At 39.8% G+C, this 22035-nt stretch overlaps 1 protein-coding gene across 6 annotated transcripts in view; it reads left to right on the top strand.

The window, feature by feature from the left end:
• ttbk1a (tau tubulin kinase 1a) overlaps nucleotides 1-22035 on the top strand; it is a 57944-nt gene that overhangs the window by 29617 nt on the left and 6292 nt on the right. For 5 of the 6 annotated variants that reach the window (XM_010898574.4, XM_034294156.1, XM_034294155.1 and 2 more), the window contains 6 exons: nucleotides 703-828; nucleotides 1333-1487; nucleotides 2400-2628; nucleotides 3279-3460; nucleotides 5491-5822; nucleotides 6784-6962. In XM_010898574.4, the coding sequence (XP_010896876.2) occupies nucleotides 703-828; nucleotides 1333-1487; nucleotides 2400-2628; nucleotides 3279-3460; nucleotides 5491-5822; nucleotides 6784-6962 (1203 nt within the window). Of the gene's footprint in view, nucleotides 1-702; nucleotides 829-1332; nucleotides 1488-2399; nucleotides 2629-3278; nucleotides 3461-5490; nucleotides 5823-6783; nucleotides 6963-15212; nucleotides 21077-22035 lie in introns of those variants that run through there. The other variant, XM_020049869.3, reaches the window with a different exon arrangement.

Genomic DNA, 22035 nt, shown 5'->3' with positions numbered 1-22035 from the left:
CTTCTCTGGGTTTTAACCCTGAGAAGGGTTTTCCCTTGCATGGTTCAATTTTGTGTTGTATAGAAGGAATTTGAATAAGATTTAGGTTATGCCCGATGGATACAAACCCCCTTTTGGCCAGAACTTGTGTGTGTTATATATCTGCAGACCTATGGATAATAGAGACAAAACAAAATGTTTCTATTTTTGCCAAAACGCATAAGCGGAGCCGGCCAAGAAGAGCAAATGTCTCTTACTGAGTGAGTGACTGACTGACTGAGTACCCCTTGTTAAATAGTGTATTGATTAGAGAAGCGGGCCGCCAAACAAGATGTCCCACGTTTGAATCTTGTCACAGTCAAAACAAGTTATGCATTAGGATTTATTCTGGATAGACAAAATTTCACTGGCTACAACCATTGGTCGCTACGGTATACTAGGCCTAAAATAAAACTGTTTACAGTTATACTGCAATTATTTCTTTTGGATTTTCGAAGTATGCATCAGTGCTTGCTTTTTGGGTCAGGATAGACAAAAACTTTGCTGGTCACAACCTTCAGTAGCTACGTTATAGTAAGCCTAAAAATATTTTGCGGTTATATTGTGACTATTTCTGGTGGATTTTCGAAGTACGCACCCATGCATGCTTTTTTGGGTTGTATAGTCTAGATCACAACCCCATTGGGCAGTAAATGAATCGGGGTTTCCATATGTTGTGTGCAGGAACAAGTTGGGCAGATAAAAGAGCGATATGACCACCGGATGCTGCTGAAACACATGCCTTCAGAGTTCCATATATTCCTCGACCATGTATTGGGCCTTGACTACTACACCAAACCAGATTATCAGGTACCATCCAAAGTCTGTACAGAGCATTAAGTTACCACACTGCAAAAAAAGAATGACATTGGAACAAGACAATTTAACTATATTTTAGGTGATATTTGCTTGAAATAAGTGAAATAATCTGCCAATGGAACAAGAAACATTACACGATATTCAAGGCATATTTTCTAAAAACAAGCGTTATAATCTAGCTTGTTAAGAACAATATACCACATTTTAAGGATGGTATGGTTTTTAACCTGCAAATAAGATAAATATACTTGACAAACCATATATTTTTTGCAGTGCATAAAATCCTACCACACACAAACCGATATATTGACTTAATCTATGCTTCCATGATCTCCCTGTGCTATTTCCAATAAGAAATTTGAATATTTAATTTCCCTCCTTTTCTCGCTACTTTGAATAGAAGGTCTCTTTTGAAGTTGTTTTATTTGGTCAGCTAAAGAAGAGATTGCCATTTGTTATATAACTAAAGTAAAACATTTTCCTCGCCATTCTCAGCTGCTGATGTCAGTGTTTGAGACCAGCATGAAAGAACGCATCATCACGGAGAACGAGCCGTTTGACTGGGAGAAAGGAGGGACAGACTCCACCCAGTCCCCTGGTGCAGCCACCCAACAACAGCACAACCAACGTCCCGCCCCCACCACGGTTGGGTAAGGATCCCAATATAATTACCATTTTATATATCCAGTATAGTGCCGTCCAGAATTATTGGCCCCCTTTATAGATGGGCAAAAATGGCTGTGAATCAGTCTGTCAATCTTTGTCAATCTCTGTCATTCTCTGTCGGTTTTTCTCTGTCTCGTTCTGTCGGTTTTTGTCTATCTCTGTCTGACACCCTCTGTCTTTTTCTATGTCTCTTTGTCTGTCTCTCTCGGATGACTATCTTGTTTGAGGCTCTTTATCCTTCAGCCCACCTAGACACACACACACACACACACACACACACTTTGAGACACCACAAACAGCTGCAAGACTTCCTCACAACAATGGCCTCCTTATCTCCAGGGACATCATTAGTGTTTTTTGGTCCAAATTTGCCCCAAATGGTACCCTGTTCCCTTTATAGTGCACTTTAACCATTGGGCTCTCAAAAATAGGAGTGCACTAGAAAATAGTATGTGCTTCAGGAAAATAGACTGAGCCTCGAAATGAACAAAGAGAGATAACAGGCTTTGTATCCATCTATGCTGCTGTCACTCCTCAGGGTTGCTACTGTAATGCCAGTCCCACACTCAACGCATTATAGTAATAAATAGGGCTGTAAAAATGTATTCCATATTCCTGTTTCCAAATAACGTGTCACTGAATAAATGAACATGTAAATAGATGTTTATTGAACTTCGAGGGTGGCATTCATTATTCCAAAAGCATTTTGGGATGGAGTTGGGCTGGGTGTACTTCACAGCCAGAAAACATGTAATTATGTACAGGTGTTACATGCATTTTGAGGTATTTGTTTTGATTCATTGCATACGTCTTTCCTATGCATTCTTTAAGTGTCATCAGGCCCCTGCTCTAATAAAGTGATACAACCAGAACTCCCTCTGATCCTCTCTCACCAGAGCCCTAAACACCCCGGACCCTGGAGACCTCCAAAGGGACAACACGGGTGATGTGCTTCAAGACCAGCACCTCAGCAACCAGGAGAACGCTCCTCCAGCCCCGGCTCCAGCCGGAAGCCGCCAGGGAGGCGAGGGGGGAGGAGGCGGCGTGGCCCAGACACCCACTGAGGGTGAGGGCTGGGAGGACACTGACTTCAACCGCAACAAACTCCGGATGAGTCTGACCAAGGTGGGTGGGAGGCAGAGGGGGACAGAAAGGGGGTTGGGGGAGAAGAAGTGGGAAGTGGAGGTGGCCTTAGTAGTGAACTGCCTGCTCACCAAAATGATGGCATCGCTTGCCATGGGGAAGTGTACTGTTCTAATCTAGTAGATCTAGTAAACTGGTGTGGCTATAATGACAGGTTTTGCTGATCAGAGTAGCGTTTCAACTACATGTTTTTGATATAAGCAATAGATGGACTTGAATGAATAAATATGGGATGGATGATGATGGATGATGGATTGGTAAGATTTGCGGAGGATGATAGACAGACAGAAGGACAGACAGACAGACAGAAGAACAGACAGACAGACAGAAGAACAGACAAAAATAAAACAAAACTTGTAGAGTAGGAAGGCACATGCTTGCAATTTTTATTATTATAAAATGTAACCTAATTTATTTTCTTCCAGCACTGACTTTGCTGATAGTTACTTCTGTAAATAAGGGGTTGTTACAGTACTATCACTGGATTCTGTGCTTGTCCCTAGTATCTATCTTAAGATGAATGCAATAACCACAAATTGCTCTGCTAAAATGTAAAATGTATGATGTACTGTAGACTGGACTGCATTTTTCTAATGTTGTATTATCCTTTCCCTTCCACCCTGTGTCTGCAGGGCCTCCAGGAGGGGGATGAACCCAGCAGAGGGGCCTGTCCCCTGTCCCCATGCCGGGCAGGACTGGCGCCTGAGTCACCCAGTGGCCAGATGCGCTCGCTCCGGTACCGTCGCATCAACAGCCCTGAGTCAGACCGCATGTCAGCGGCCGAAGGGCGGGCCATCGATGGCTATGGCCAAAGGTACCAGCTTTTAGTGTAAAGCCCAGCCCAGGATGTTCAGCCCAGGCAGTTCAGGAAACCTCTTGGGTTCGGGTCTGTGAAACTGCTAACTGCTGATATATACAGTAGTCATGTGTTTGTCTGTGTGTTATATAAACATGGACAAAAACATCCCCAGACTGTAGTTGAATCAGAAAAATGTGATTCATCAGGGTTTTTCCTGGCTGAAAATTAGTCAAAGGTGGTACCCCCCCACTACCCTGTGCTCTGCCGGACGCCCCTCTTTGATATACTTTATATAATATCTGGTCACTTGAAAAAGAAAACTATGATAGTGTTAAATATGTCCTTTTGTCCATGTCCACCTGAGCAGCTAATGCACACTACAATGTCCTCCCTAATAGAATAGCAACCAAAAAACAAGCAATAAATCGATTCTTCACATATTAAAATGTTACATATTTTATATTTTTTGTTTTTTGTTTCATATATGTCGGATTTTACCATTGTGTTTTTTTTGTTCCCCTCTCCTATCCAGTACTAGTAGACATTTTTTTGTTTCTCTAAGCCCCCAAACACATTGGCTGCACAATATTTCTAGCATACAGAGCATATCATTCCCTCTTCAATTTGTCTGAGCCACCTGAAAACATTTTGCCATTGAGCATCAAAACTACGTTTATTAGAAGATCTAGGACTCACATAAAAATATGAAATCACTCATCAAGCTTTATAATTAATCACAGTCAATATTATTTTTGTCTATTTTTGTTGTTATACTATTTTCATGTTCGTTTGACTTGCATTAAAAACACATCAGCATTTTAGGCCTATATATTACGGCCTTCTAGCATTGTTCTTTCCTCCATCCTTGCCTTGACTTCATTTAGCAGTAGGCTGTTGGCTATGCTGCTTGCGCTCATCGAGCGTTTTCACGTTCATATATATATATATATTGTTAGTGACTTAAATATGTTAATTGTATATTTTTTCACTGAATATTGCATTCAAAATGTTGTTGAGGACAGTAGCCTACATACCTTAATCTAATTATCTTTTATCTTTTTTATCTTTTCTTTGTCTGTCTCATGAACTCTGTTGAACATCTTTGATTCTACTAGACGTCATCTCAAATGTTAACAAATGTTATGCAGATTGGATGTAGTTTAGTCACAATAGTGCTATTCAAATATTTTGACATGCTTGGGTGTAAAATAAAACTAGGTTCCACTTGTTTTTTCTGACGTTACTCATCTCTGTGACGCCAGAAGAGATTAAGTCCTGTATGCAAGGTTGCCAGGTCACTGACAGTGAACCGTGTAATCTGCGCAAACTCTACATTTTCTATACAACCCTATTTGTAAATCGACCTGCCCAAGCCCGTTAAAAATTGCCCAATTATCGGCCAAATCTGGCAACACTGCCAATATGAAAAAAGTTTCCCCCTTTGGTCACATTCGCTGCAGTATATCACTGGTAGGCAGTGGCGTCGTTAGGCCTGGGCGTCCGTGGCTATAGTCCCAGATCTTTTATGAATAGCTCTGGGTCTCAAATTGACCCAAAAATATTATAATACAAACAAGCCCCTAATCTATTCATCTATAATTCCGATCGCGCATTATGACAATGTAGACGTGAAGGGGGGTGAAGGGGGGTGGGGGGCTATTTTGTGATCCTAGCAACGCCTCTGCTGGTAGGCTATTTAGCGTATGAGGGCAAAATGATGTTTTACAATGCCAACACAGAGGCTGTGAGAGATTTTGGATAGCGGCAGCCTTTGAGTTGTATATGCAGGAAAATCTAAGGATACATGGGGACATTTTGAGAAATCTTTTTTGTTTTTTAAGTGTTTTAGGCAAAAGGTTAAATTAGGATGCGGGTTAATGTTAGGAGTTAGGATAAAGTTAAGTTTAGGCATAAAAATGTAGGTTAATAGGAGGGTAAGAGGATCAGTAAAAAGATGATTTTTATAAGGCCAATCGACTTTGACGTCCCTGTTTAGGTAGCTAAGTAAATGTGTCTGTTTGTGTATTTCTGTGCATGTGCCTCAGTATCAGGTCCCGCATGGACATCCTAGGCTCCCCGTCACGCCATGTCTACTCATCCCAGCCTGCCATGATGCTGTCGGTGGAGGGCGGCCTGCAGCGCGGGCGCCACGGCGACGGCTCGGTGGCGTCCGTGGACCAGGAAGCCCACAGTAACGCATTTATCCGGTCGGTACCGCTGGCAGAAGAGGAGGACTTCGACAGCAAAGAATGGGTGATCATCGACAAGGAGACGGAACTGCGGGACTTCCAGCCCACCACCTCGGGCACCACAGACGAGGAGCCGGAGGAGCTGAGGCCACTGGAGGACGGGGAGGAGAGGAGGAGGCTGCGGGGAGGTGGGCTCGGAGGTTCTATTTAACATTGAATTACCTTTCATTTTCTTTAGTTGTTTATAACAGTTTTTACATATATCTTTCAAGAATTTCAGCTTTTATTGATAAAGACAGTTGGGAAAGACAGAGTGAGTTTCTGCTGAAAGAGCAGTGGGCCAGATTCAAACTCCCGCTACAGAGTTTACATGTGCATCTTAGACTGCATCACAGACAAATGGACCACCTTATACCACCTTTTCTGTTCTATTTGGATCCACTTTGCATTTCGGGATTTTTGGCCACTGGTTGTAAAAGTGCCCATGTTGATCCAGAACAGATCCCAAAGTGTGTACTGTATCTGCGGCCCATAATGGAAACCACTTTCTTTCAAACATGGACTTACAAAGCTGACCGTGGTGTGATAGGGATTCCACTTATAGATTCTGCATATGTAAAGAACATTTTAGACACTTAGCCCAAAGTGGGATTTTAAAGTTTTTTATTTGCAAATGTCCCGGACTGCATCTTTAAATTCCAAGGCATCAAAATTCAAGTGTTCACTTGAGTTGACTGTGATGCTTGTCTCTGACATTAAACATAGTGGGATGTTTGACTTTAAATGGCCAACACTACACATCCCAGCAAATGCATTTGTCCTGAGAATCAGAATCACCTTTAATTGCTTGGTAAATGTACATATACTCAGAATTCAATTAGTGTAGTTGTGCTCCTTGTGGTAGACAGAATTTAGGGAAAGAATACACACAATTTACAACACAAAAGTTACATGGTGTTTTAAGATATATGAGATACAAACAAATGAGATACAAGCTGACCTGGTTATCCATCTATCACAGATACAAAAAAGGACAGTGTGGAAATCAAAACATTCAAGCAAACAATGTTAGGATCAACTAATCATAATTCCATGAGTGGAAATGGGTTCGGGTTTCCCAAATAATACCTTTGTTCTGTCTTTGGACAGATATGGTGGTGCGGCCCAAGACAAATCACACAACCCACAGCAGTCGGGGGTTGCTCACACTCACCGAGGAGGAAGCCTCCAGACGAAGCGGTGGAAGCCCTGCAATGTCGCCCTGTCACTCCCTCCCATCGGGCCGCCCCCCGAGAAGGGTCTCGGAGCCCATTGGACCCCAAAGACCGGTAAGAGACCAGCCTGGCCTATTGGCAGAGGAAAGCTCCTCCCCTTGCATGTTCATGGCCGTCGGCACAGAGCTGGATCGCCTGCCGCAATGCGCGACAGATCTTTACACAATATGGATGTGACCCACCTTAAGCATTAGGTGCTATTGTTAATCTATCCAGATGATGTAAAGATGAGCTGTGCAGTGCCCTCTCTGGTTTGGATGTCCATTAACATGCATCGCTAAACATGGGAATAGGGTTAAGGTTGCTCGATTCCAATCATTTCCCCGTAATTTCCTGTTTTTCCAGAATTCTCAGTAAGAATTTTGGGGGAGAGGGGTGGGAGCACCATTTTTCCTAGAACACTTCACCTGAGCCCACCTGACGAAGTTGTCATTGTCATTCACTTTCTTATTGGCATGACATCAGCTTATGCCTGAGGAAATACACTTGTCTTTTGGTGCTCAAGTAAAGTGCTACCACGTTTTTCTGTGTCAGTAGGCCCCAAATCGTTCTTCTTCATCAGTTTGATTTTGCCCATGACTTTTAGTTTTGATCATTGTTTTTGCAACGCTACGGTGTGAATGGAAGACGTCGCTTAATCAGAATCAGATCAGACGCTGCCTTACATATGAACATTGAACTGTTGATTCTTTTAGGCTGTAGTGATGGGATGGGACTTAGGACCGGCCTAAAAAATTAGACTGGACTTAGGACCGTCCATATCCAGACTGAATTCTGTGTTCTATGCCTGTATTAGGGGTGGAGTTATGTAACAAGCATTCGGAAAGCTGGCTCATGTTTAGCATGACACTAGGTAGAGTTAACGTTTTGCAACAGAAAACAAATAGGACCTGATGGTGCCTTACATTTTCTAATGGTTTCTACATACTGAACCCATGTCCTTCCCATCAGTGTACAAAAAACATACTTGGCCACTACCACCACGTGTGACTAAGTTACCGGTTACCTCAAATCATATATGGTCCTCTTTGGCTCTGTTGGTGGAGCATGGTGTTTGCAGAATAGTGGGTTTGATTCCCGGTATCACCCATATATCCTGTGTAAGCAAGTCTGTAAAACACTGTGGAGGAAAGCATCAGCAAAATGGCATATATATATATATATATATATATATACACACACACAGCTCCGGAAGACATTAAGAGACCACTGCACCTTTTTCTTTCCTTTCCAAAAAAGTAAAAAAGGAAGGTAACAGAATGGTTAAAATTAAGAGACCACTGCAAATTGAACGCTTCTGTTCCTCACTCAAAACTTTCCTTTTCAACTATTTTGGAAAGGAAAGAAAAAGGTGCAGTGGTCTCTTAATGTTTTCCAGAGCTTTATAATATAGGCAATGTTCAAGTCTTTTTATGAAAGACATTCAGCAAATGTTGGTTGACTATTGAAGTTAGTTAACATACCTATCGTAGTAATTCTCCCAATGAAATCATACATATACTTCTCCACGAAATTATATAGGTATTATTATAATTATTTTATGTTGAAGATCTACTGTGAAAAACAGTTTTCCACACTGCTAACTTTCAAGGAGCAGCCAATCACGTGTGATCCAAATCCAAAGCCATGATCCCTTACACTCCACGGTGTCATAATGCTAAGGCTTCGGGTTCCTCCCAACAGTGACATACCTGATTCAATTTATTGAGATCCCAAATAAGGACCATGATAACATAAGAACTGTATACCATAGTTTGAGAACTCTGATTTACATTAACTTTGCATGCTGACAAGAAAACAGAATACCTGTGAATGTTTATGCAATGCATATGGATGTGTCATACATTGCTTATAAAGTGCTACAGTACTACTGTAGCACTGTTTATTTTTAGTAGCATTGTTTAATTGTAATTCCTCTGCATCAACCCTGTGATGTAATAATTGTACTCCAACACTTGAGGGCACCACTTCAGGAAATGCCAAGTAAACTAATGATTTACATACATTAAAAAAAAGAAGAAACTGCTGTTTAACAGTATTGCATTGTCATGTAGTTTAAGTTTGTTTGTTGCAGAATTGTTTAGCTGTGACACTTTACTGGTCAAAAGATCTGCAAACCCTATTTCAGTGTTTCTTTTTGGGTGATAATGAAAGGTTAAAATATGACCCAGCTTCAGGTGAATGAAACATTGGTGATTACCGGTACGACAACAGATCATTTAGCATCAGACCCAAATGTCAGTCAGTAGTTACTGAGGTTTCAGGTTCAGTCAGTTGAAAATATGCGTGATTATTTCAAAATACCTCTATATAAACAATGGTGAATTTATCACTAATTACCTGGTTTTGCTAGAATTGAAATAGAATGTTGCATTGGAAGGATGCCTTTTCAAATTTAATTTTTTCAATATTTCTTAAAGGGTTAAGAAATATGTTGTTTTTATGCATATATCTTTTATACATGTATATTTTTTACTAGCATACAAACATTTTCTACAATGTTCAATAAAATATGGTTTCTCGTTGAAGTAAGGTCATATAATCAGATTAAAACCAGATACAGGTATAGGTTTATGGCCACACCAACAACTGAGGAAAAACATGGTTTGCAAAATCAGATTACAAATATTTAATTACTAAAACACACTGACCATAACATCTTAAAATATTTTAGTATGATATATTTTCAACCAATCCTCTGCATTCTCTTCATTACAGACTTACCAACCTATACACATTTTATGTAGCATGCATAGTATTTTTAAAGCACGTTTGTATGAATTGTAGTTGACAAATAGACTTGATCACTAATCTCCAGCCACTCTTGCTGAAGTAGTCATTGTGTTTAAACTGCAGTAAACATACTAGGTGCTTTGTTGCAATAATGGATGTGTTCAAGAGGATGCATTGCATTGTGGTAAAATTGGGACTGACTGATATCTAAATAATTATGAGGCGTAATATCTGAAGCTTGGTTACTTTTGTAGATCAGTCAGCTGACACCTGCAGTCAGTTTGTTCCCCTTGATGACTGACAGTATTTCCTCCCTTTAAGTTTGATGGCGTCATGGCAGCTCTCCGGCTTGGTCTAATGATATACCAGAGATACTACTCAGAACAAAACAAATCACTGTCTTATTTCCAGACTAATTTCCTCTGACTGGAGTCGCTCAGCCTGGAAGAAAATGTAAAAGGTTGCATCTTTGAAAATCCATACTTGGTTTCTGTAATAGTTTCTACTGATGTGTATGAAAAAATTAAGAACAAACCCAGTTCCCATAATTGTACATAATATTTACCTAGCCAAACTTGTTTTTTTTAAAAAGGTAACTTGTTAACGTGACTAATGTTAGATTGTTTTTTTCAAAAGCTAACATCAGTCATTTGTCTATACCCCTGGGTTGATTCCCATGATGTTCCAGTGTACCAGCTACCCATTTATCATAATTGTACCAAGAAGTAAAAATCTGGTAATTCATTTTAGTAGTTATAAAATTGCGAAACATTGACATTTGTGTATGGTTTCCACATTATGATTGCTTGTCAGGCGGACATTTAATGTTAGTTTCACCATTATGTAGTGTCCGAGAAAATATTTTTTTTATTGACCTGTCTAAGGTTTTTTTAATAAGATACAATGCCAAATACATTTAATAGCCCTAAAGTCATTTTGATGTAGTCATTAATTTTTCAAAAAAGAATTGTACAGTAAATATCCCCCATGCATCCGCAAAATGGTATGTCGTGGCCCAATTTGGAGAGCTACTGCTGCGCCATGGTTTTCTGTTTTAGATGTCACAATGTTTCAATCAGATTTCTTTTCATTGCGGAATTAGCTACTTAGTTAAAAAGCAATAGCATTTGTTGTTTTCTAGTGGTGAAATATATGACTAAATATGTATGATCGAAACACAGGTTGACATCCCAAAATAATTATATTGCAACAAAATGTTCTAGTTGGCTTAGCTATTGAAATGTTCATTATTCTACTTTGCCTTACATGTCTTGTCTAGTCTACAATTCGTACAGATTGTTTCCTTAATACACAGTATAAGCCCTGTGAATTTAGGGTCAGTTAGCACTACATCAATTAAAAACCAGTCCAGAAGGACTCTTGTATAATGCAGGTTTGCGTGTGTTCTGTTCACATTTGATTACTACAAAAATTTTCACATGTTTTGTAAACATTCTATTCTGACTATTATATCCACAAGATATGTTTAAAAAAATTTTTTGCTCAGGGCTTTGGTTTGAATAAAAACCTGCATCCACAAGGGGCCTTCAAACCACATGACGAATGTGCCCATTCTGTTCGCCAGTGGTATTTCCTTGCTGTGTAAAATCAAAAACCAACATCACAAGCAGACTGTCGGTTTTAATAACCAACATCATTTGTGATTTCACTGCAAGTACCTAGTACGGAGGTCCTCACTGTCGCGAACATGATCAAGGATCCTCATTTTGTTTTGCCCTGCGTCCTCTTCCATGACATAACTGATGCCTTTGCTCAACATATGGCTTAAACGTACAGTATGCCAAGTTTACACACCTGAAGAGAAAAGGCGAGGGGTGCCATGGGAACAACAAGCGAAGACAAAAAGTGGTGTTTTGGGGTAAGCACAGTTTAGGATAGTCCTTACTTCTGTTGTTTTGTTTCTTTCTTGGTGAGTTTCTGTTCTGAACTCCTCCTTTTTTGTATAGCCATATTTATCCCCTTTTTATTTGTCGTGTGTTTGTGTGTTGTGTGCTTGATGAGACCATATATATTTTATGTTATTCGTTTTTTGCATCATCCATTGGTGATTCTCCAGACTTTTAGCAACATGTTGTGCAATGAAATCTGAATCTGTCTGAGGCATTTTCCCAGGTTTAATGTGCTTCTAAATTATGTGTGTTTTAAACGTCATTTTTGGGTAATGTGTGTACTGTGCCTCGACTATGAGATGGGAAAACCTGTTCTCAATTTCTTCCAATCTGGCAACCTACTCAAATGTTTTGTAGAATATTGTTTTCAATAATTTTTTTTAAAACTCTAAAGCCTCTGCTGTAATGGCAATGCTACAGTAGCACTAACAGTACAATGTTCCTCTCCCTGTTTCCTATAGGTTCAACACAAGGTTAAGACAAGAACGATTCTAATACCCCATTACTTCCCACTATTCAACAAGCATTAGCTTCCCTTTTCAGAATGACTGGAAGCGGTAGCTGTATAAAGATTTGCAATCAAAACATGGCATAACTACTTCACTGTCATTCTATTAATCTACAGTACAGGCCAAAAGTTTGGACACACTTTCTCATTCAATGCGTTTTCTTTATTTTCATGACTATTTACATTGTAGATTCTCACTGAAGGCATCAAAACTATGAATGAACACATATGGAATTATGTACTTAACAAAAAAGTGTGAAATAACTGAAAACATGTCTAATATTTTAGATTCCTCAAAGTAGCTACCCTTTGCTTTTTTGATTGCGCTGCAAACCCTTGGTGTTCTCTCAATGAGCTTCATGGGTAGTCACCTGAAATGGTTTTCACTTCACAGGTGTGCTACTTCAGGGTTAATTAGTGGAATTTTTTCCCTTATTAATGGGGCTGGGACCATCAGTTGTGTTGTGCAGAAGTCAGGTTGATACACAGCCAACAGCCCTATTGGACAACTGTTAGAATTCATATTATGGCAAGAAACGATCAGCTAAGTAAAGAGAAACGAGTGGCCATCATTACTTTAACAAATGAAGGTCAGTCAGTCTGCAAAATATTTGAATGTGTCCCCAACTGCAGTCGCAAAAACCATGAAGCGCTACAACGAAACTGGCTCACATGAGGACTGCCCCAGGATAGGAAGACCAAGAGTCACCTCTGCTGCTGAGGATAAGTTCATCCGAGTCACCAACCTCAGAAATCGCAGGTTAACAGCAGCTGAGATTAGAGACCAGCTGAATGCCACACAGAGTTCTAGCAGCAGACACATCTCTAGAACAACTGTTAAGAGGAGCCTGCGTGGTCAAGTAGCTGCTAGGAAACCACTGCTAAGGAGAGACAACAAACAGAAGAGATTTGTTTGGGCCAAAAAACACAAGGAATTGACATTAGACCAGTGGAAATATGTGCTTTGGTCTGATGAGTTAAGATTTGAGATCTTTGGTTCCAACCGCCGTGTCTTTGTGCGATGCAGAAAAGGTGAACGGATGGATTCTACATGCCTGGTTCCCACCGTGAAGCATGGAGGAGGAGGTGTGATGGTGTGGGGGTGCTTTGCTGGTGACACTATTGGGGATTTATTCAAAATTGAAGGCATACTGAACAAGCGTGGCTACCACAGCATCCTGCAGCGACATGCCATCCCATCCGGTTTGCGTTTAGTTGGACCATCATTTATTTTTCAACAGGACAATGACCCCAAACACACCTCCAGGCTGTGTAAGGGCTATTTGACCAAGAAGGAGAGTGATGGAATGCTACGCCAGATGACCTGACCTCCACAGTCACCGGACCTGAACCCAACCGAGATGGTTTGGAGTGAGCTGGACCGCAGTGTGAAGGCAAAAGTACCAACAAGTGCTAAGAATCTCTGGGAACTCCTTCAAGACTGTTGGAAAAACATTTCAGGTGACTACCTCTTGAAGCTCATCAAAAGAATGCCAAGAGTGTGCAAAGCAGTAATCAGAGCAAAGGGTGGCTGCTTTGAAGATACTAGAATATAAGACATGTTTTCAATTATTTCAAACTTTTTTGTTAAGTACATCATTTCATGTGTTCATTCATAGTTTTGATGCCTTCAGTGAGAATCTACAATGTAAATAGTCATGAAAATAAAGGAAATGCATTGAGTGAGAAGGTGTGTCCAAACTTTTGGCCTGTACTGTACATGTTATAAAAATATATCTAAAGACAGTTTGTAAGCTTTACAATTTTGACAAATGGTCACGATGTCCATGCTAATGTGGTTTAAACTAGCAAAACTCTGGTCCCATGATTTTTTTTGTTAACACTTCTGAGTGGAATCCCACATTGTCTTAACCTTGTGTTGATGAACCCAACCTATTTCTCTGGCATCAGTGAACCCTCAAAGCATGCACACAGGGACAAAGAGCTGTTTGACAAGATATGTTCCAGCATTTTATATGGATCCCTTTCCTTGTGACCCTTCATACCTCTTATCTACCGACCTGAAGGGAACTGGATAGTTTAAGAAGAATTTGACTTTTCTAAACTTGATGTTACATTGCTCATTATCCTCAAAGTAGATAGTGGTACAAATCATTTTCAGTTTTCTGGAGCTTTTTTAAGATGTGTTTCTGTTGGCATTATGCTTTACTGAGAGTGGGATGAGAGAGGAGAGAATTTCCTGAAAAGTGCAGTGGGTTAAATTCAAACTATTCTAGCGGTCACAGTCGAAGAGGCAGGACATAAGCACAGAGTGGTGGCAAGACATTCCTTTAATTGTAGCTTGCAAAACAAAGGAGCACTATAACTGCAATTAAAACAGCACACAAAGCACAAACAATGATCCACACAGTGGTGTGTACAAATTCAACTAATATAGGGTCCCCAATGAGAGGCAGCAATGTTCAGCTGTCTCTAATTGGAGAAAACTAAGAGCAACTGTGCAGAGATGCCTAGATGCATCCTCATAGCTAGGACCTGACACTAGTCACAACATGTATGAGCAAATCACCAGTAAGCAATGTCAAAGCAAATATTTTGTTGATTTCACAAGATTTTAAGATAAAAAAGATCACACACCCCCACCACAAAAATATATTTGTTTGTTAGCGGTAATAAGTAATGTAATGGTGTTTCCTAGGGTGGTCCAGGCGACTGCATAGCTGCCTCCAGTGCACATGTACTGCTGCAGCATGGCTTTTAATCCAGCCCACTACTCTTTCAACAAAAACTTTACCATATCTTTCCCTGCTGGCCCTATACTGAATAAAGCATAACAATAAAAAAAAAAAACGATTTAAAAAAAGTTTGTAATTGCTTTTCAAATTAAACTGAACCATGGTTTACATTTTCTGTAGGCACAAATCTATTTTAGGGTGAGAAACCAGGTAACATCAAGTTGGAAAAACGTGTCATTGTTCTTCAAGAGCTGTTCTCTGTTACACGCAACCATCTACTTCTTTCAGTTTTCTAATAAGGAAATAGGAGAGGTTACAAGGAAAAGGAGTCATTTCTTGAGTTTTGGAACATAACCCAATTTATTCTAAGTCAATAGGCTGTTATCATGTCATGGTTGTCCCTCCCCTCTCTGCCCTAATGCCCCTGCTTCTGTTTTCTGATTGGTCTTTTCTGTAGCTGGAGGATGAAAGGCAGCCCCCGAGGCCCAATCAGCTGCGGAGGCTGGCCTCCTATGTCTTCTCTTCATCCACACTGGAGACAGAGCAGTATCCGCACCCCGGCGGATCCTTTATCCAGCGGAGCCGATCAGCCGAGAGCAGTCCCGCCCACATGAACGCTTCCACACGCCGGCGCCATGCTCCCCTACAAAGCCCAGGCAGCCCACGGAGCAGGCATTCGGTTCTGAACGTGTCCCGCACGCAAATTCAGCAAATGCTGGCCAAACTAATGAACAAAAACGCAAGCTGAGGGAGGGGGACCCAGAAAGCCAAAATGAATCTGTGCATAAGCATACCCACCCATTATATATAAACATATACACATGTTAACACATAAAGATGTGTAACCCAAAGAGCCATGTTCTGGAGTGATGTTTAGAACACAAACAAACACATATTTTTTCTGTCTCTTACACACACAAATGCTGAACTAAAACACCCAGTTCAAAGAACTGTCTAGAAAAATGTAGGAAGAAGAGAAAAGTGCTGACGGCAAAATATTATTTCACGCAATAAACTCTAAAAAGCCTGCTTCCTGCAATGTCAGTGTTGCATGTGTCGCGAAAATGGGTACAGTTTGAATAAAAACTGGGGGAAGGGTGAACTTGAGGTCTCTTCATTCAATGGAGCTGTGAAAAGCAGAAATAACAATTCTGGAACTGCTAAAAGACTGTTACTCTTCATTTTTGTATTTTTCCATTCACGCTGAAGGCTTGAGTGATTGTTGTTAAGTGCAGGTCATATGGCGATGCATCATTTTAAGGGTATACGTGAGGGAATGCTTTCGGTAACACTTTAAGGGGCAATCTACAGTTGGTTAACACCTGAGGGACTGTGCTAAGGACCTAACTTACAGATTCCTAGACGGAGCAATTAATGTAGTGCTATAGTCACTGCCTCGCAGTACAGCATTGCCATTGCCAGGAGTTCAATCCCTTGTTGCACCTTGCATGGGATGAAGTAAATTGGCTCAGAATTGTGGCCAACAAGGTCACCTTGCCTCATAATGCTCTAGCTCGTAGTTGGTGAATGGGTTCTCCCGGTTGAACAAGCAGTGTAATAAGAGGCTGAGCGTCTTAATGAGATGTGACTCGGAGGATTCGTCTTGCACAAATTGGACTTCACAAAATAAAAACACTAACAATAGAGTGCTAGAAATGAATGCAAGAATAAACCTTGAAATCACACTAACCATGTCTAACCATGTTTTGGGGCTATACAGCAGGTATAGGCAACACCGTTCCTGGAGTACCCCAGGTACTGCACAGTTTTATTCACAGATAAATTCTGTGACTACCTAAATTCAACACACTTGGTCTTCAAGGACTGTTGAGAAATTATTATTACTATATTGTAATGGTTATATCTCATAAATTTCTCATTAATTAACAAAGCTGTATGTACCAATTGCAGACTGCCCCTGTGTAGATAATGTCTTATAATTGTGTTTTAACGCTGGTCCTACTATATATAAGGCATTGTAAAAATAGTTACGGCTTCTAATGGTAGCTAATGATAAAGGGATAGTGTCGAATTTTGGTATTGCTTTTATGTTTTTCCACACAGGCATTGTAAGTTTTAGATACGATTTTTATATATCTGCATCCAGTATAAAAGAAGGTGCTATCTAAAGTTTAGCTGTGTTGGTTAGAGCATGAGTGCTTGTCAAGCCAGGGTTGTGAGTTTGAATCTTACAGGGGGCAGTACAAAAAACATTTATGCATTCAGTATTGCAAGTTACTCTGGATAAGAGTGTCTGGTAAAAGTTAGGACAATTGAGAAACTAGCAGTTAATGTTGACTCACCAAACATCATCTTACTTCAGACAAGATGCAGTAACATTGCTGGTAAAGTAGATTAAAGGCCTTATTGCAAATATCCTGCTTTAAAGATTCATATTTGAGTGGAATAATGCTTACACTGAGTTATTCTTGAAGGCGCATACAGTATTTTTCACAAAAAGCCATTAATCAACTCTGCCCTAGCCTGGAATTTGCATTATTAGCATTGTCCAAATTCATTAATTTAAACTGTGCATCTCGAAAAACAAAAGCAAGCAGAAACTAACTAAAAAAACACAAAATTACTTCATCTGTTGCGATAGCATTGATTTTTTTGACCGCATACTGATGAAACAGCTGGCGGAATTAAGTGACTTCAAACTGGCACTATGCAAACTATTTTCTGTAGCCCCCGCACTCAGGCTTTGTTATTCGGCAATGATGTCATCGGTGGCTAGCAAATGCTAAGTTGTTTTTCTGGGTGGTCAACAAAGTTGCAACTAAACTTTCCAAATTGATTCCATTGCGAACAAAACTGACAGGTTAACACCGGATGTATCAGTTCAGTTGAAAAATGTGTTTATTTCGAGGAATACCACATCAAATGGTTCTTTGAGATAAATAACACCACTAGTCTTAAACAGAAGTGTTGTAGAGCAGGTTTCTGCTTTCGAAGCAGTTCTTGTTTTTTGGGACTTACAGTTTCAATTCATTAATTGGGACAATGCAAATAATGCTAATAATGCTAATTCCAAGTTGGGAGAAAGTTGAATAATGGCTTGTTGTGAAAAATGACTCCTTGTCGCAAGGTAAGCGTTATTTCCCCGAAATATTTATCTAGGTTGAACTATTCCTTTAATGACCGTAACTATGACCATTGGAGTTAACTGTCTTAGACTGAACAACCGATTTTTCACCATGCTGGATTGGGGAATCTATCAACCTTTTGGTTACTGTTCACATGCTTTAACTAATAGGCTACCTGCCTTTGATATTCAGTGTCATGTTTCATTTCAAATCCTGATTGACTTCAGAATAGTTTATTATGTCTGTGACCACAGTGGAGTCTTGAAGGCAGTGTCCACTAACAATAACAATAGCATTAGTATGTGTCTAAGTTTTTCTGTGGCTTTGAAGTATTGCAAATTAAATAATTCTTACTGGTGGCATGACGTGCTGTCTGCACCTATGTTGAAATCATGTTGTCATGACATGACAGTTTTGAACATGTTGTCACAGTAACGTGATTTGATGCACAAAATGGTGGAACTGTACAGTTAATTGCTATAAACAGCGATAATTGTTCGTTCAGTTAAGCGTCATTGCATGTTATGAGATTTTATTCTTATAACAGTGTTATGACGGTTGACATGCCGAGTCATGGAAAAGGTGTTACAGCAAAATGTACTGTTTTCAGTGAAAGGTTACATTGTGGTCTTTCCCGGGAAGATGTTCAGGTTAAGACTTTAAACTCACTGTAGATTTTGTCTATCTGGAATCAATAGCAAAGCCACCATCAGGACTGGCCAGAACACTGGGAAAAAGGCTTGTGCCTAGGCCTTCCAGCCTAATCAGTCAGGATCTCAACTTACAACTGAGAGTCAGTAGTGGAAGATATCATGGGTTGATCAGGGTTGTTACTAATGATAAGACTTGTAAATCAGGAAATCAACTTTTGTAACAATAATGTCATTTGACATATGGGTTGGAGAGAAATGTTGGCGTTTGTAGAATTTGCAGAATTGAGGTAAATATATTACTAAATTGAATGTTGTCTTTGCCTGATGCCAACCTTTTAAAATGTAAGCAAACTGCAAATGTTTCTGTATGCATCAAGAAATTAACTTTAAAACAACACTATTTCTATTCACTGTCAAGGGGCTCTTCAAACAAATCAAACATAGGGACCCGGAAAAGGCTAGGGTCGGTCCTGGCTGCTATGTCTGAATTCTCACTGAGGGAAAAGGCTAGGGTCAGTCCTGGCTGCTATGTCTGAATTCTCACTAAGGGAAAAGGCTAGGGTCAGTCCTGGCTGCTATGTCTGAATTCTCACTAAGGGAAAAGGCTAGGGTCAGTCCTGGCTGCTATGTCTGAATTCTCACTAAGGGAAAAGGCTAGGGTCAGTCCTGGCTGCTATGTCTGAATTCTCACTGAGGGAAAAGGCAAGGGTCAGTCCTGGCTGCTATGTCTGAATTCTCACTGAGGGAAAAGGCTAGGGTCAGTCCTGGCTGCTATGTCTGAATTCTCACTGAGGGAAAAGGCTAAGGTCGGTCCTGGCTGCTATGTCTGAATTCTCACTGAGGGAAAAGGCTAGGGTCAGTCCTGGCTGCTATGTCTGAATTCTCACTGAGGGAAAAGGCTAGGGTCAGTCCTGGTTGCTGTGTCTGAATTCTCACTGAGGAAAATGTACATTATCTGGCCTGAGAGGCTGCGGTTGTCCTGCTTGTGGTGGAAGCTGTTTTGGATCAGATCACCCAACACTGGGTAGATTCGGGATCTGTGTTTAAGGTTCTGCGAAACTATGATAGACACTGGTTTCAAAATATATCAGGCACATGCAGTTCAAGCTGCATATAATTCACACTCAGCAAAATCATTTGAAAGATGTATTTTCAATTGAATACTTTCATTGTCTTGTGTTTCTAGAGATTTCATTTGAATTGTTACCCTGTAGAAGTCTTGTGAAAAATATCAGCCCATCACTTGTATTGTTACACAGCTCACTGTTTTATGAATTGTAGCCTGACATTGCATTTATCTGATGAACGAGTCAGATTCCAAGGGACTAACGTAGACTAGGTTAGAGGCATAGAAGGCGTTCTGTCTAGGTAAGCCATTAGCAAACACTGTTCTGATGCTTTTTTCTCCCTCGTTAGCCCTCCAGCACTGTACCTCACTGTTGCACTTTAAAAAGGACTTAAACAGGAGAACATGGCCACTGTTAGGCCCAGGTAGAAATTTAAAGCAAAAGAGGAACGCAATAAATAGGATATGATTGAGAAACAAATGTGTTATACCGTTTTGAAGAAGGGTTACTAAGAAAGGTTGATACTTGGAGAGGATCACTTATGTCCACTCCACACTCATTTTATGCCACTTCCACTCCATTCCCAAATAATAAGGTATTGGACATTTAGGTGGACAGTAGCTGGGGTGTAATGAGCATGCATTGTAGATGTATCCATTTTCCAAGTTAAAAAAGTATACAGTGTAGAAAGCAATTGTATATATTTGCACCGATGTTTAAGAATACTTGAATTGTAACATGACAGTCTTTACATTGCAATGTAAGCTAATGTTATTACACTCCAAGATTTTTTCAATAAATGCCTTCTGGACATTTATTGAACATTTCCGCTGTTATTATATGGAATTCCTGTAATAATCATTCAACTTTTGGCTTGTCTTCCTTATTTTGCTGAATCCGGTATGAAGAGGAATGATACTATTTCTGAAATGGCATAACCACGTACAGCCTTTAATTTTTTCTTCTCATTCAGGATATTTATGTTTATTTTTATGGTTGCTTTGGTGAATGCTTTGAAGGGCTACCCTTAACAAAAATATGCACAACATTTACTTTAGCCAAGCATCACATTTAAGACCTTTACAGCACTAAGAAGGGAGCAAGCATCCTTCTCTGAATGTCGTATTTGTTCCTTATTTTTTGTGAGCTTTTTTTTTTTTTTTTCTCGCTGCTTGGTTCAACGATTTTCTGCAAGACATTGCTAGTCGTTTTGTTCCATGTACCGAGCACTACTCAGTGAATGTTCCGTATGGACTAAAGTAGCTGCTAACTCCCAACATAAGTTTGCACACATGTAAAACTGCTATTAAAATATGATTATGTTGTAGTACTTTCCGTTGACAGTTTTGCAAAACTTGCCATATTATTCTTGATCAAAGCAGGATGTTGAACGTTGTCTCTGAAATCTGAAAATAACTCAATCATCGACTTCCAGAGAAATTGTATTACACCATAACGTTTTCTTACTTCTAACTGTATTTGCATGACCTATAAAAAAGGAAAAACCTCTATTTAGCAATGTTTTTTCTGTCTTTTGTATATTATCACTGGTAAAGGGATACTCACGGATCAAATAAGTATTTTCCAGAAAATGTGGAGTTCCATATTCAGTTTACTTATTTAGATAAAACTAAGGTGTTATTCACAGCTTATTTTACACAAGTTACATGTCTATTAACAGTAACTTGTCTGTTTACATCGACATATCCATATAAAACTGGGTGTAAATATCTGTTAAGAGACCTTTACTGTAATATCTACAGGACATGATCAAAATTTATTTTGGAAAAATTGCAGTGTTGTCCAGTGTTTGCTGCAGGGGGAGAAACATCCATAAGATATACAGTATGTGGAGTTATACATCTATATGTACTGTACCTAATGCCACACAAATCCACTAATAATTCTATTATATGTACAGGGTGTAGTGCATCATGTAGTTGATGTATTTGTAGTGAAAGAAGAATTGGTTACGTCAAGCTGCAATGACTAGTCCATAAGTATTACTTTTTGTTGTTTTGGCTCTGTATTCCAGCACACTGGATTCAAAATGAAACAGTGACAAAGAGTTTAAAGTGCCGACTGTCAGCTTTAATCTGAGGGTATTAACATCCATAAACCCTGAATGTATATGAATTACAGGGGACCAAAATAAATTAACTGTTTAAAAAGATGCTGTCAATCCTGGTAATGCACTTCCAGGCATGTACTTCAACTATCTTCAGTTCCTGTTTGTTTTGAGAAATGTTTGCTCAGTTAGAGTCAAGTCAAGTTCTCACTTCTTGGCTCTGCACACTGCTCTTGCAGTATGTTTGGGGTATTGTTCTGCTGCAAGGTGAAGTGTTGTTCAATGACTTTTGAGGCCGTTGTATCTAAGTGGACAAGATGTTTCTTAACACCTGATAATTCATCCTTCTGCTGCCGTCAGCCATTGCATCATCAACAAAGAAGTGACAGTTTCAGTGGCATTCATA

Source organism: Esox lucius, chromosome 9 (genome assembly GCF_011004845.1).
Source record: "Esox lucius isolate fEsoLuc1 chromosome 9, fEsoLuc1.pri, whole genome shotgun sequence".
Taxonomy (NCBI): domain Eukaryota; kingdom Metazoa; phylum Chordata; class Actinopteri; order Esociformes; family Esocidae; genus Esox; species Esox lucius.
This window is presented reverse-complemented; position numbering and strand designations above follow the sequence as displayed.